Source organism: Lygodium microphyllum, chromosome 9 (genome assembly GCF_053477565.2).
Source record: "Lygodium microphyllum isolate KBCC chromosome 9, Lygodium_microphyllum_v1.1.10, whole genome shotgun sequence".
Taxonomy (NCBI): Eukaryota; Viridiplantae; Streptophyta; class Polypodiopsida; order Schizaeales; family Lygodiaceae; genus Lygodium; species Lygodium microphyllum.
Genome location: NC_141143.1, coordinates 1,119,040 through 1,133,989, shown reverse-complemented (window position 1 = coordinate 1,133,989; position 14,950 = coordinate 1,119,040). Strand labels below are relative to the sequence as shown.

Sequence of the window (14,950 nt, the reverse complement as noted above, 5' to 3'; positions counted from 1 at the left end):
CTACTATTGTAGACCATCAACCCAAGTTGGCTCATGGTACTTACAATCAATTGTATAAAACCTCTAGTTGTTGAACTTGCATTGGATTAGCCATGCTTAGTTGTTTATGGTCCTGCATTTATTTTAACTTATACTTTGAATAAATAATAGATTGATCTCAATAAGGAGAGTTATGTGGATGGAATGCCATTGCAAAATTAAAAAGAAATATTGATGATGTAGATGGAGATAATTTTGATTTGTACATATCAAGCATCAAATTGGTAAGATGATGATTAATTTTTAACTAGAATGTAAATAAAATTGAGCTTTTGAAGTGGCATGTATTGATTGAAATATTACGTGGATACAATATATGGCAGGAATGGCCATATTATGTAAAATTACTAATATGTACTAGAAAATTGTTTCTATTAGTATTATATGGGAGACATGAATACAAATATCTTTCTAGTATAATCACTCACACATTTTGGATATGATAGATGTTGGTTATTGAAGTGTGGAACTTAGAGTTTGGAAGAAAAGACTTGCTACTGGCTTATTAACAGTTTCTGTGGGATGAAAAGCATCCCACCAAACATAATCTGGCCGATCAGGGCATGGCTTGAGAGTAGGCAAGCAAAGCTCCTCTCCATTGAAGCGCCCACCACCACAACATGCCTTGGCACCAAATTTGAAGCCTATAATACACAAAAGAAGAACACAAAAACATATCCATGTGTTATATTAAGGCAATAGAAAAGTATTTTTATGATTGTTCTAAAGACCATGAGATCCAATGAATATTCATAAACGAATATTAAAAAGGCCCGAATATTAATATTTTGTTTAGTTTTAGTTGGCTCTTTGATATTCATTTCAAAAGTTTTCCATTTATATAAGCTTTCAAAGAACTTGCAAATGGATCTGTACATGGGTAGGTAGTATTGAATGAGAGATGAATGGTAAATCAAATGATTATTTTAAGCTCATGTTGGTGCCATGTAAGGTTTTCAAACTTCTTAAAAGTAAATTTGCATGCTTACCATATTGAGTGGGATTATTTGAAAATCTAGACACCGGATTAAAGGCATCTGCATATATAAAATTGGCCCCTGCAAGTTGTGTATTGAGTTTTGGCAATAGATCTTGGAGGGCTTGGTTGAAATTTATAGCTAGATTGTTCACAAATGTCGAGCACTCTCCATTTACGCTCCTTGTAGCCAATTGTGAGGGTATGCACCCAATAGGACCTATAGATGATACAAGCACTATCCTTGCTCCCATTTGGTATAATTTCTGTAACATAAATAAAATTTTACAAGTCTTAAAGTGTATAAATGTATTCTAATCTAAAGAATCATTGCATTTTTGCAAAATGCATGAGTAAGTAAGATCTAAAAAAGATACAGATAGATCCTTAAATGCATACATGGACACATCTACACGTGCATAGACATAGAAGCCAAAATGGCGAAGACTAGAATTACCTTAGGGATGTGTAGATGAATGGTCAAGTACATATACATAGGTACAACACACACACACACACACACACACACACACACACATACACACACACACACACGCACGCACGCACGCACGCACGCACGCACGCATGCACGTGCACGTGCACGTGCACGCACACACACACACGCACACGCACATGCACACGATGCATCCATACACAAATATATGCATATATACAAATATGAATACACATACATCACATAAAAGTGCATGCATGATACATAGGTAGATACATAATTACTTATATGCTCGCATATAAACATCATTGTATACATGCATGGTTGTATGCATGCATGTGTAGATATTTGTGTGCATGCATAAGTATTTTGTGTGTGTGTGTGCGCGCACACACACACACGCACACACACACACACACACACATGTGTGTAGTTTGTGTGTGCTAAATCAAAACACCAAGATTACATGACTTACTCATCACAAGCATCTAGGTTGTAGCATTAAGAATACAAAACTTGAACAATGCATGTCCTTAAGAAGATAGCTTGCAAGTCCAAATAAAGATGTTCAAAATGTGGAAACAATCTATTAGGGCCAGAAAAATGTTAGCAACTACATCACTTGGCCAAGATGGAATAATGTTTTAAATTACATGTGGCATGAACAATCTTGATTAAGAAAACACAAATTTGTTGAAGCCTTATAATTATGTATGCATGTGCATTTGTGTGTGCGTGTGTGTGTGTGTGTGTGTGTGTGCGCGTGCGTGTGTGCGTGCATGCGTGTGTGCGTGCATGCGTGCATGTGTGCGTGTGTGCGTGTGTGAGTGCATGCGCGCGCGTGTGTGCGTGCGTGTGCATATGTGCATTTGTATCCGCACATGCACATGTGCATGCATGTGTATCTATGCATTACATGTCTATCCTTCTGTGGCACATGTGTATGTATATGTCTGTATATGATCATGTGTGTTCATGCATGTATGTTATAAGACACTTCCACATGTGTGCACGCATGTGTGCATAATCCCCAAGTTATAAGAGACTTCCCACAAGCCATAAAACACTTCCAACTTGACTTTGAGTTTTGTATTGAGAAAGGCATACCGTAAGTTGAGTGGTAAATTCTTCTATCAAAACTTGTTGGTATTGTTGGGGTGTGTACTTTGGTGCAGTAGGAGACACCTTTAACAAGTAGTTATTCACATAGTCATTGGCTCCCATGATCACAAAGTATAGTGACTTAGCAAGCAAGTCTTGTGTGGCTAATGCACCTATCAATTGTTGGAGCTCCTTTATATTATTCCCAAACCATGTCAATTGGGTGTCAAGATAAACACGTCCAACCTACAAGAAAACAAAAATCATAATAAAGTTTATTTACTTTAATTCACAAAGAATACAAACTATAGGCATTGAGACTTCATTAAACAAGTTGCTCCTCATTCTTGTTTACTAAAAATCATGGTATTAAGCATTTTATTAGATCATAGAACTTTTTGTTTTGTTTGATAAACTTTCCTCTTTCTTCATTACAATGCCATTTCTATAACAGGATGCTTTCAAGCTAAACCTTCAAGCGAAGGTCGTTTAGCTTGGTTAAGAACACTAGTTTGAACATGTGAAAACACTTTGAATTTTGTCAATTGTTGAGACACAACTATAGAAACTCACAAAGTTATATCCAGTGCTCCTCAGTATGCCTGCTGCAGCTGATGCATAACTCACACCTTGTAGCAATGCATTGCCTTTTGTGGTTGGGGCAAGATAAGGAGGGGGAAATGGTAGGGAAATTGTTTCAGCTACACAATGAAAAGTAGAATATGTATAAGAAAATGTGAGAATTGGACTTAAGAATCCAAAAAATGTGATTATCCTTCTATTAAGTATGACATGACTAAATATGTTTATGCACATAAGTATGCAGATCAACTTTTGATAAGCAAAGTTATACATGGAAAAACAAAAAGCAATCAATGGACAATTGCAATGTATGTCAATATCAGAATCCAAATTTATATAAGAACCATTAGTGTGTAATGGAAAAATAATGGTTGACTAATGCTGTTACCAATCTAAAATTATGAAATGTGAAGGCTATCATGGCATCAAATGTATGCACCAAAGGGGGGTTATTCTTTGCACTTTATAATTTTTAAGTTGAGGGATTATGTTCTAGAAGGTGAAATCTAGTGGAATGGTCTTGAAGGGCCAAGGCTAGACAAAAGAAAAAAAAACTTTTCTTTTATTAAGTTTTAGTTGCACAAAGTGTGCACACACTAATTCCCAAAATTGTTTTGTGGATATATCACTTCAACCATTAGTATCATTATTGTTGGAGATAAGACTAAGAAGGAAGTATCTTCAACCATATATAGCCTTAATTCATCACTTAAAAAGACTAGTTACATCCAAGTGAGTTTGTTCTTGTGTGCAAGTCATTTAGGTCTAAATTGTTACCATCTCTTACATGATTGTAAAGGATAATAATGCATCAAAGTTTCTCTCTCTCTCTCTCTCTCTCTCTCTCTCTCTCTCTCTCTCTCTCTCTCTCTCTCTCTCTCTCTCTCTCTCTCTCTCTCTCTCTCTCTCTCTCTCTCTCTCTCTCTCTCTCTCATATTTGGCAAGCATAGGTAGTGTTCATGGAAAGCATTCCAAAGCTTTCAAGCTTGATAATTTGTGATTCCAATAGTATTATATGCCAAAGTAAAGGTCTAATTTCTCTAATTGCTTTTCCTCCTTAATTAGGTAGGCATAAAATAATGCTATCTCTTGAATTGAAAGAACCTTTTTGGAGAAATAGACATTTTTCAAAGAAAAGCATCAAGTGACCTAAATTTTAGAAATTGAGAAACTTCAAGTGGGAATTTCTTAATATTATACCTCATGTTCTTTCTCAAAGCAAAGCAAACAATGACCCTATCTTTTGAATTGGAAGAATCCTTTTGCTGAATTTATCAAGAATCTTGCAAAGTAAAGCATACAATGAACCTAAATTTTGAAACCTATAAATTTCTCAATATTGATTCTCAAGTTCATTCTCAAAGCAAAGCAAACAATAACCCTCTATCTTTTGAATTTTATGGACATTTTTTGAAAATTCTCAAGGTCTTTATGAAAGTAAAGCATATAATGATTTTGAACATTAGAAATCTCTAGTAGGAATTTCTCAAGTTTATTTCTAAATAGCCTCTTTGAGACAAACCAAGATGTTTGGAAAGTTTTGAGCCACTTTTAAGAGCCGCAACACATGAACTTGCATGTGTTGGTTTAGAGGCCAAAGTATCAATGGCGACATGTAAGCCTTGGACTTAATTTGCATTTTCATGCCATAGAACTAAGTATGGGAGAGAGAAGAAGATCAACATGCATCAAAAGAGAGAAATGTTACCTATTAGTGGAAACAACATATCAAGTACAAACATTTTTAAATACTTCTTCGATCACATCTAGTACCTCTAATTCTGTTGCAACCAAGTAAATTTATCAAAGTAGTGTGTTTCTCAGAGTTGAGGTCAATGCTCCTATGCCACACGCGATTTGACTTGACCTAGTCAACTTGCCCAAGTTGATCATCAACTTGTGCATGACTTGGCTCTAAGTGAGATTTGATTTTGAAGTTTGAATAGAGAGAGAGAGAGAGAGAGAGAGAGAGAGAGAGAGAGAGATCTATTGGAAGTTTAGAAACCTCTAGTGGGAAGTTCTTAAGATGATTTTTAAATAGCCTTTTTGAGACAAACCAAGAAGTCTTGGGTTACTTTGAAGTGATTTTTTCCATGCATGAGAGAGAGAGAGAGAGAGAGAGAGAGAGAGAGAGAGAGAGAGTGTGTGTGTGAGAGTGTGTGTGTGTGTGTGTGTGCGCGTGCGTCTGCGTGTGAGTGAGTGAGTGAGTGAGTGAGTGCCCAACGGGTTTTGTTTGAGATTTACCGATGAAGTCGGCCACGATTTTGCCGTTGCAGAAGCGACCAGTAGGGCCCGCGGGGAAGTCGATGCCGAAGGGGAGGCTGTTGGCCCTGGCCACCGTCGTGATGTAGTTGTTGTTCCCCACGTCCGCCAGCGAGTCCCCAAACACGAACAGCGCTGGGAAGCTGCCAGCCGACGTCGACGACGAAGACGAATTAGACGAGCTGGAAGACGACGCATTCACAGCACTCGCAGCGGCAGCTCGCCTCACGAATGTTGAATCATCATCCTCATACCCCATGCATACTAATAATAATCCTACTATCGCCAGCTGCACAAGGTATCTTTCCCCCATTCTGAGACACAGAGACAGAGAGAGAGAGAGAGAGAGAGAGAGAGAGAGAGAGAGAGAGAGAGAGAGAGAGAGCGCCTCTTGCCCAGTTCGCATTAAGAGACTTCCTGCAGTTCTTCCCAGCAAGCTCATTAATATATGCACCCGCAGCTGCAGCTGGCCAGCCCTATCCCGTAGAAGAAACTACTAAACTTTGTAGACTGTAGTCTGTAGCAAGTTGCAACCGCAGCTGGCATGCATCATTAGCTTGCAAGTACAAGAAGTACAGCAAAAGCCTTCGGGACTGTTGGTGCTGCATTGAAATCCACCTGTATGGCTATCTTTGGCATACCTATATGTTGCTACTTCAATTAACGAACAAGTGGCATACCTATATATATATATATATATATGGAGAGAGAGAGAGAGAGAGAGAGAGAGAGAGAGAGAGAGAGAGAGAGAGAGAGAGGTGGTGCCATGGCTTTTCTTTCTCTGCTCACAAGCTTGACAATCGCCCCAATTATTTTAGAGCTCACGGCTTTTCCTTGTTGCTTCTCTCCTCTTCTTTTCTTTCGGCTCCTCCGGCCATAGCTAGCCATTCTTGTTTCTTTCAACCGAACGACAGCTTGTTTGTTGCACTACCCACTCGACTGACTTTCCATCCCCGTACGAACACTTTGCCTTCCATCGTCGTCAGCCATGGTGGGTGGTCAAATCGTCGGTGTTATTACTCTTCAGTTTCAGTGTACGTAGCTCACCTCGGGAGGGAGTGGGAGTGGGAGTGGGAGTCGTCGGGACAGTCCAAGCTCGGTTAAAAGTTCTCATAGAAAACCGCCGACCGGGCTGTAATCAGGTATCAGCTGGATTTTGGGTATACATGTTGAAGTGCAAGTGTCTTGTTGAAAGCCGGCTACTTTTTGGACATTCTAACTATAAAACCTGTTAATGTCATCCCTCTCCCCCACCCCCAAATAAAAGAACAAGTCACATTTCCCATTTTCAACCTCTTCCTTTGTTTTTTTTTGGATGCAAAATTCAAATAGATTTGGGCCTTAGGAAAGTTGAACCAAGGGTTTGACTTTTAGTACAAAGTGACAATCAAGCACATCTTATTGAAAGCTCGCTACTTTTTGGACATTTTAATGATAAAACTAGCTATTGTCAAAAAACACGTCGATCTCGATTATTTTCTTTACACATGACTCGCAAGGCCTGAATTTGATGAAAAATAAAGGGCAATTTATGCCTTTCATTGAACAACTTTAGCATTACTCACATCCTTCGTACTTTCCATGTATGGAAGTATGTCAAGTTTCTTTCTCTCAAGCATGATATTTTGGAAATTTGAGTATTTGACCACATAATAGAGTATCCAAGGGTAGTAAGTGAATGGAGTAGACAAATATAAACTCATTGTCATGTATAACATGGCATACAACCTCTTAAGAGTTCATTTGCACTTGAGCCCCTAACTTAGTTTGTCCTAATATTTCAAAGGAGTTCATTATCGAGTGTGATACAGGTGGAAGAAGCATATATGCAATATTACTTCAAAAGCATGGAATTATTACCTTTAAAGGTCATAAGTTGAGCAAAAATGATATGAAAATGAATATATATGACCAAGAAATGTTTTCTATCCTTCATGCAATCAAGAAGTGGCATCACTATTAACAAGTAACATTAATAAGTGGCATCTATATTTATGACGCTAGTTTAAAGTGAAGAGTGATCACAAAGCCCTCAAATACTTCCTTTCACAATCCAATCTCACTCTTAAGCAATGAATATGGGTGGCTATGAGCTTGTTGTCTCGCCTTTCAACTATTATAGGAATGTACCATGAGCCCTTCACTTTCAACCCTCTTACATCTCTCTATCTTTTGAAGGCTAGGCACAAGGATATAGTAAACATCGCTAAGAATTGCAAGTCTTAGCATTTAGCATTCCATATCATATGAAAAAAAAAAGACAACTAAATGTTTTACACATCAGATATGAAAACTTTTTTTTAATACATTTCACACTATTGAAGTGTAATGGGAGCACACATTAGAATAAACATGGTGTATTAAACATCTATTCTAACTTGTATAAATATAAACTAGCTACTCTAACATGCTCACCAAGCCCTTCACGAAATGTCTCATCACTACAAAGCATTTGAGGTTGTGCCACCTTGAATTATGTTTGCACAAATACTTCTCTTTGCTCACCCCATTGCACTACATGATGGCATGCTTCACAAGACATTGAACAACGTGCTTCATACACAATGACACATAAGAGCATTCTAGCCATATTGAATCATTAATATACTTTGGCACAAAGAGAAGGTAGGGTTCTTGCATTGATATAGATAGACATGGGAGAAGAAGATATGGTTCTTCAATAAATAATGCCTTGATGTCATATAAAATTATATAAGTGTTCCTACACCCATGTTGCTAGATAATGTAATATGCTAATAGGTAGCCATGTTTGATACATAGATAAATGGAAAAGTATAGGACTGTAGGGTTGGATTTAGGTAGTAGACTTACCAGCACAAATAGCTCTCGCATATCCACATCAATGTCTGCTACCTCTAAACTCCTATATCTCTATACATTAGGTATGTAGCATTACATGCTGTATAGATGGGCACTAGCCCATCTGTCTTGAACTAAAATTTTACAATTGTTAATAAATCACTAATTACGCATGATTTATGTGTATATAGGGGTCAATAGGTATTTATAAGGGATACAAGTTTTTGGACACCCCACCCACCTTGTGGACTCATGACCAATAGGCATCTTAATACATGCTTCTTTCTAAGGTTATTTGGCCTAAAAATGAATGGAAGGCATTGTTATAAACCTCACATTCTATGCATGCTGATTAATACATCCATGGTAAATATTATAATTTGCATGAGAGTGAGTTTACATCTCACAAAATGATACTAAAAAAATATAATGCGCATGAATAAAATTACAAGAATAAAAAATAATTTGATAAGCCTCGATAGTATATCGTCCAAAATAACTTCCAATACTTGTGCTTGGACTTTCTTTGACATTGCCCTTTAACCTTTCAAAGTTGTAGCTAACATTACCCCCTCCTAAATGAATGCTAGTTCCACAGTACTTGGATTGAAAGTAGCAAGTTATAGCTTACATGGGAGACAAAGAATATTGAGAGGGTCCATGATGAAGTAGTCGTATTGGAGGAATGGAAATTGTTCTTCACGTTTGAGGAAAATCTTGTGGGTGATGATTAGGGATCATGATGATTGATTACGTCTTTGCAATCTTATAATAATAACATGTTATTAACTTCATGATTTTACATTAATAATGTTAAAAATAACAACAAATGGGTTAAACTTGCTATGCCAGTAAATTTGTATGGGTTTTTATGTTTTCATCTAGGTTCATTGTGTTATGTAGATAATCTAGTGGGCCTTAAACCCTAGAAAATCTACTATATATAAATGACCCCAATCTCATTTCTCACATTTTCATATTTCAATTGAGTCTTTTAGGGAGTGCATCCCCTACGAGACAACCTCGAGAGTATCTTGTGCATTGAGTAGAATTTTAGAATCAAAGTGTGAGCAAATAAGATCAAGTTACTTGTTCTAGTAAGAGCAAGAAGTAGTCCTTGATTATTTGCCAAATCTGGCTCTTGTTTCTAAATAAATAGTGGGATAATCACAAAGTGCTTTATATCTTAGGTGGGTATTCCATCATCTCAGGGGTTACATGTATCTTATATATGAAGCAATAGGGCAAAAAATAACAATTAAATATGTATTAAGTTTTTTTTAAAAATGGGCTAATATCCTCTCTTGGATAATGTTAGTTCATGGTATGGTTATTGTTTGATGCTATTTGGACTATGTTATTGCTAATTGGACAAAGATTACTTCATTAGCTTTGTTTATAATTAGTTTAAAGATGTACTCTAAATTTTAATGTTATGCTTATTGTTGATAAGTTGTGTATGTACTTTTTGGTAAGAAAGAATTATTCACTAATCTTTTCCTTAATCCAACATGGTTTCATATTGCTTTTTATTTATTTTATAGTTTGTTTTCTAAGAGTCAATAACTTTCTAGAGGCAGTTACACATTTCTCATTGTATCTTCGTATCTATACCTGAGCATTGTAGATCACTGGTATCTAGTGAGAAGAGTTTCAAAATAGAGTAAAAAGTAGAGAAGGAGTGGAAGGACGAGAAAAATCAAGAGAGAAGTAAGAGGTATGGAGCTTCAAGAAAGAAATAGCAACACGGTGTGTGAGAACTCTAATAGTCAATGTGTGACCTGCCTTTCCTTATTCTATAGTCATGTAAAGAATAAAGAATAAAGAAGAAAGAGACAATGATGGATAGCCACCACCTATAATATATAGACATGCATACAATAAGTACAAGTAAATGTAGACAGCTAGGCATAGGTAGCCTTTAACCCCTGACAACCTTCCATTTAAAGGCAAATGTGTGTGAGTTTTGAGAAATTCTTTTTGACAAAGTATAATGTGTACATAATAGGATGAGGAGTAGGCATCATCTTAGCCTATGCTCATTGTTTTCCTAAGGAAGTCATATTTTTCCCTTATGAGACTTTTGGTCTGAGGAGATCTTCTAGATTTTTGTTATTTGAGATCTTGATAAGCTCTATTTACTTATCCTCAGCTGCCTCTGTGATAAAGTGATAACGGACCTCAATGTGATTGGTCTTTGCATCAAAGACTAGGTTGCATGCAAACAGAATGGCACTCATAGAGTCTGAATGCAATGCATCAATCATGGTTATACCAAGGTGTGTCACTAGATGACCTAACCATATTGCCTCCTTGCAAGCTTGGTAGTGGCTACACTGTACTCAACCTCAGTAGTAGAAATCCTAGATATCCAATAAATAATACCTCTAGTAAAAGTGAATATATAGCCAAAAGTGGAATTTCTATTATTTTCATGTCCTACATAATCAGAGTCTATGTAGTCCTTAACTCCAATATCCTAGCTACCATAATAAATACATAAAGTTGCAGTGCCCTTAAGGTATATCATGATACCCTTCATGGCGCTTCAATATTGCCTACTAGTTGCGACCATATAAGGAGCCACAACTCACACTGCAAATGCTATGTCAGGTCTTGTGGGTATCATGGCATACATTAAGTTGTCCACTATAGATGCATATGGGATCTTGGCTATCTTGGTCAGAGACTGGGTACAATTGGCATGATTGACCTTCACATGAGAAGGTAATGGGCTATCAATAGGCTTATCACCCTACGTATGGAATTGCACAAGCACTTTATGAATGTAATCCTTCTATAACAAGTGGAGGAACCCCTTAAAGTGATTACACATAATATGAATACCAAGGATATGAGAAGCATGCCTCATGTTCTTCATCTCAAAGCTCTTCTTGAGCTAAGCCTTCAAAGCATACAACTCATCATGAGCACTCCCAACAATCAATATGTCATCAACATATAACACCAAAATGATAATGCCACCATCATGGGCCTTCTTTATGTAAAGATACAAATCCATATGAATGTGGAAATAACCCTATGATTGCATAAGGGCATCAAATTTATGATGCGATTCCCTAGGTGCCTACTTAAGTCCATAAAGACTCTTCCTTGCATGTACCATCTATTACCATTTGTTGTTTGTTGGACAAATGGAGTAGAATTTGCAAGTTAGATTCAACAAAGATGGATGTTTCATAGCAGAAAATGGGAATGGCTACAAGATGATTGCAAAAGGTAAATGGAATGGCATGATGTTTACTTTGGATGTTCTTGATATAAAGGTAGCCATGTTTGCTCATGATAGTGGAGCAATTAGAGATGTTGAAATATGGCATAAGTGCATTGGGCATGTCAATATACAATGGTTGAAAACTATACAGTAGAAAGAGATCGTACTTGGTCTTCCAAAGATTTAAGTACATGGGCTTAGGACATGTATGTTTTGCTTACTAGTTTGGAAAGCAAGCTAGATTTTCATTTGTTAAACATGTCAGGAACAACACTAGACCATTGTAATTAGTATACTCAGATAGTTGGGTTCTAGCACATAATGCACCATTTAGTGCTGCAATGTATTCTCGAAGGGTTCACTATATATATATATCCTCTATATAACATGCGTTCATGGCCTATTTATAAATATCCTAATCTGTGATTTTTTTTGAATAAAACACAATCCTTTTTTATTCAATTTATAAGTAACCCCTTCATATGACACCCTTCTATATATATATAAAATGTATAAAAGTGGTATTTTAAAAACCCCTTATTTTGAACTCATGTTTTATATACGTATATTTATTAGTGATCCCCCCGAGAATGTATTATGCCTCTTTCATTGATGATCAAAGAAAGTACACTTGGTTATATATTTTGAAACACAAGGATGAAATATTGGATGTCTTTAAAAATTTTAAAAGTCATGCTAAAAAAGAGCTTGGCTTTCATATTTCTTGCGTGAGATCAGATGGCAGAAGTGAATATGTCTCTCATGAGTTTGACAGGTATCCTATTAGTCATGGAATCAAAAGGCAGCTTAGATGCATCTACACATTACAACAAAATGGTGTAGTAGAGTAGAAAAATATGGTGCTTATGAAGCTACAAGAGCTATGGTGAATGGGAAGAATTTGCGAAACTACTATCGAGCTTAAACAGTTGTGATTATAGGTGTATGTTCTAAATAGGATTTGTGTAGCTGGTATTCATGACATTATGCCTTATGAGAAACTGTATGGACATAAACTTGATATCAAACATTTAAAAGTATTTGGCTATATTGCCTATATACATGTACCATATGAGAAAAAGAAGAAACTCTATGGACAAAAACCCAATATCAACCATTTAAAAGTCTTTGGCTATACTGCCTATATACATGTACCATATAAGAAAAAGAAGAAACTAGACCCAAAGGTAGTCAAGTTTGTATTTGTTAGCTATGTATAAGACATAAAAGCCTACAAATGCTACAATCCTTCTATGTATGAGACATTGGTTAGCAAAGATGTTGTGATTGATGAGTTAGCTTATTGATATGGCAATCAAAATGTGATTATTTCTAATGGACCAATAGATAATACTCATGTTGATATTCATACTTCGGATAGTACTATTGTTAGTAGTTCTATAGGTGATACATATTTTACTATCAGCCCTTGAACAAGTAGCTTGCACTAGAAGATACACGTCTCATATCAACGTTCAAAGTGACACAAATATTCATTAGAAAAAATTACCCCCGTCGTCGCTAAATGCATCATTATCAACATCTCTACAAAATTCACAAAATGTCACTATATGCATCACATTTTTTGTCGGTTTTGTGATGCAAATAGCGACTATTTGCGACGCATATTGCAATGCCAATAATGATGCGTGTAGTAAATTTGTGATGCTAATAGTGACAGTTACACATATTTTTTTGTTAACATTCTACAAATGAATTACATGTTAGGTATGAAATGGTCGTCAAGATGAGCACAAAATATACTTGAACCCACAAGATTGATACATAGAATAAGTACAAGATCACTGATGAAAACTCATGGAATTATGGCAAGATACAAAGGATGATAAGAGCATAGTACATAGAAGATGGTTGCATAAATCACAGGACCAAAAAAGAAGAGGATGTGCACTCCATGAATCTAAGTGCAAGCTATAGATCCTCGCCATTCGAAAGCTTGTCGTGATGCAAAGGAGCATTGAACAGACTTTGCAAAATGAACAACTACATGTCAGTCCACCATACATAATGCATTAAAAAAAATAGTAACTACTGATAAGAAAGATGATTGACTTACTAGGCCAGCGCGTGCATACAATCTATCAATCAATACAATGAGACCGTGTCTCTCTGCATATTGAGTCTCCAGGCCAGTGCAATCCCGGTTTGTAATGGAGTGCTACAAAGAAAACAAAATACAACTGTTAGAAACACAATTGTCAGTACAAGTGATATTGCAAATAAGAAAGTGAGAAGAACAAAAGAAAAACTTACAAAGTCCTCCAGATAAGTCCTATGGCCGCTACTCCCCAGAAGAACACACAACCCTTGCCTCCAATCATGCCCTCGCTGCCTCTTGCTACTGTCAGCAATGCCTTGGAGAATTTGTAGTGTCCTCCCTGAGTCTCCTCCAATCATTTGTATCTAGCCACTTCGGCTTTGAGGTGCCACTCTTGAGTGCCTTGCATGCGTCCGATCATCTATGTGACATGTATACATGCGTACACTCCATCATCCACTCAGTGAAAAACCTCTCTACCACAGTAGGTACCAGAAACTCCTCGTGCAAGGATGCTACTATATATTCCTTTCTCCCCTTGGGTATGTTCTTCTAATGGTCCAAGAAGTTGTGCCGAAAAACTTGTTGGCACAACTCTCTCATGTGAGACATCACCCTCCTCCCCTCATCATTCATGATCACATCTCCTGTCCTATCATCTACGAGGTATCCATACCCCCTTTGGGGTATGTCTAAGGTGTGTCCTCTCCCGCCTATGACTGTGCTCCTGGGCATAACTAGGAGACCCCTATATATGTCTCCCTATATATGTGGTGAATCCATAGGGGTAGTATCTCTTAAAGCAGCACCCATTGGGGTGCCACCTGTGGGGACGGCTGTAGAGTCACTAGAGTAGATGTCTCCACATGTGTGACAAATCCTATAAGTGACACGCCTCCACAAAAAAAGACAAGATGGAGACACTGCATCGGTGCCTCCACAACACCCACATGAGCCACTCTCTCTAGAACATTATTGAGAGCAAGGAGTAGCACCCGTATCTAGAGCGACCACGGGCTCATAGCATCCACATCTCTGTACCACCCCCTAGAACCACTCCCTCTGTCCAGGCCCAGTCTAGAGCGTTGACCTCATCTGTAGAAACTGAAGTATCAGAGCATGCCGAAGTAGATCTAATGGAATGACAGCTCCTCGTTTGCCATATCTTTGAATCAGGCCATCTGATCTAGAGACATACATGTGAATATCTCCTGCAACTCCTCGTCGCTCATTATCCCTTGACTCATCCTGCTCTCCAAATATCGTCAAAGGTAACTTGCATAGAATCAATATAAAGATTCAAGTAAAGTACAATAATATAACTCTTTAAAAAATGATGTTACTTAAAATACATATTCTAGAGTATCCTTATAAGCGATTCATCAATGAATTGAGTAGGTGGATGATGCTGCAAGTATGACG

General features: G+C 37.2%; 1 protein-coding gene across 1 annotated transcript; it reads right to left on the bottom strand.

Annotated features, from left to right (window-relative positions):
- Positions 1 to 277: 277 nt before the first annotated feature.
- On the bottom strand, positions 278 to 6,083 carry LOC148030742 (GDSL esterase/lipase At1g71250-like). The gene is made up of 5 exons (XM_087684249.1): positions 5,397 to 6,083; positions 3,144 to 3,271; positions 2,577 to 2,816; positions 1,029 to 1,281; positions 278 to 683 (listed from the first exon to the last, which is right to left on the bottom strand). The coding sequence occupies exons 1-5, from the start codon at positions 5,854 to 5,856 to the stop codon at positions 493 to 495; spliced, it is 1,272 nt and encodes a 423-aa protein (XP_087540375.1). The 5' UTR covers positions 5,857 to 6,083; the 3' UTR covers positions 278 to 492.
- Positions 6,084 to 14,950: the final 8,867 nt, after the last annotated feature.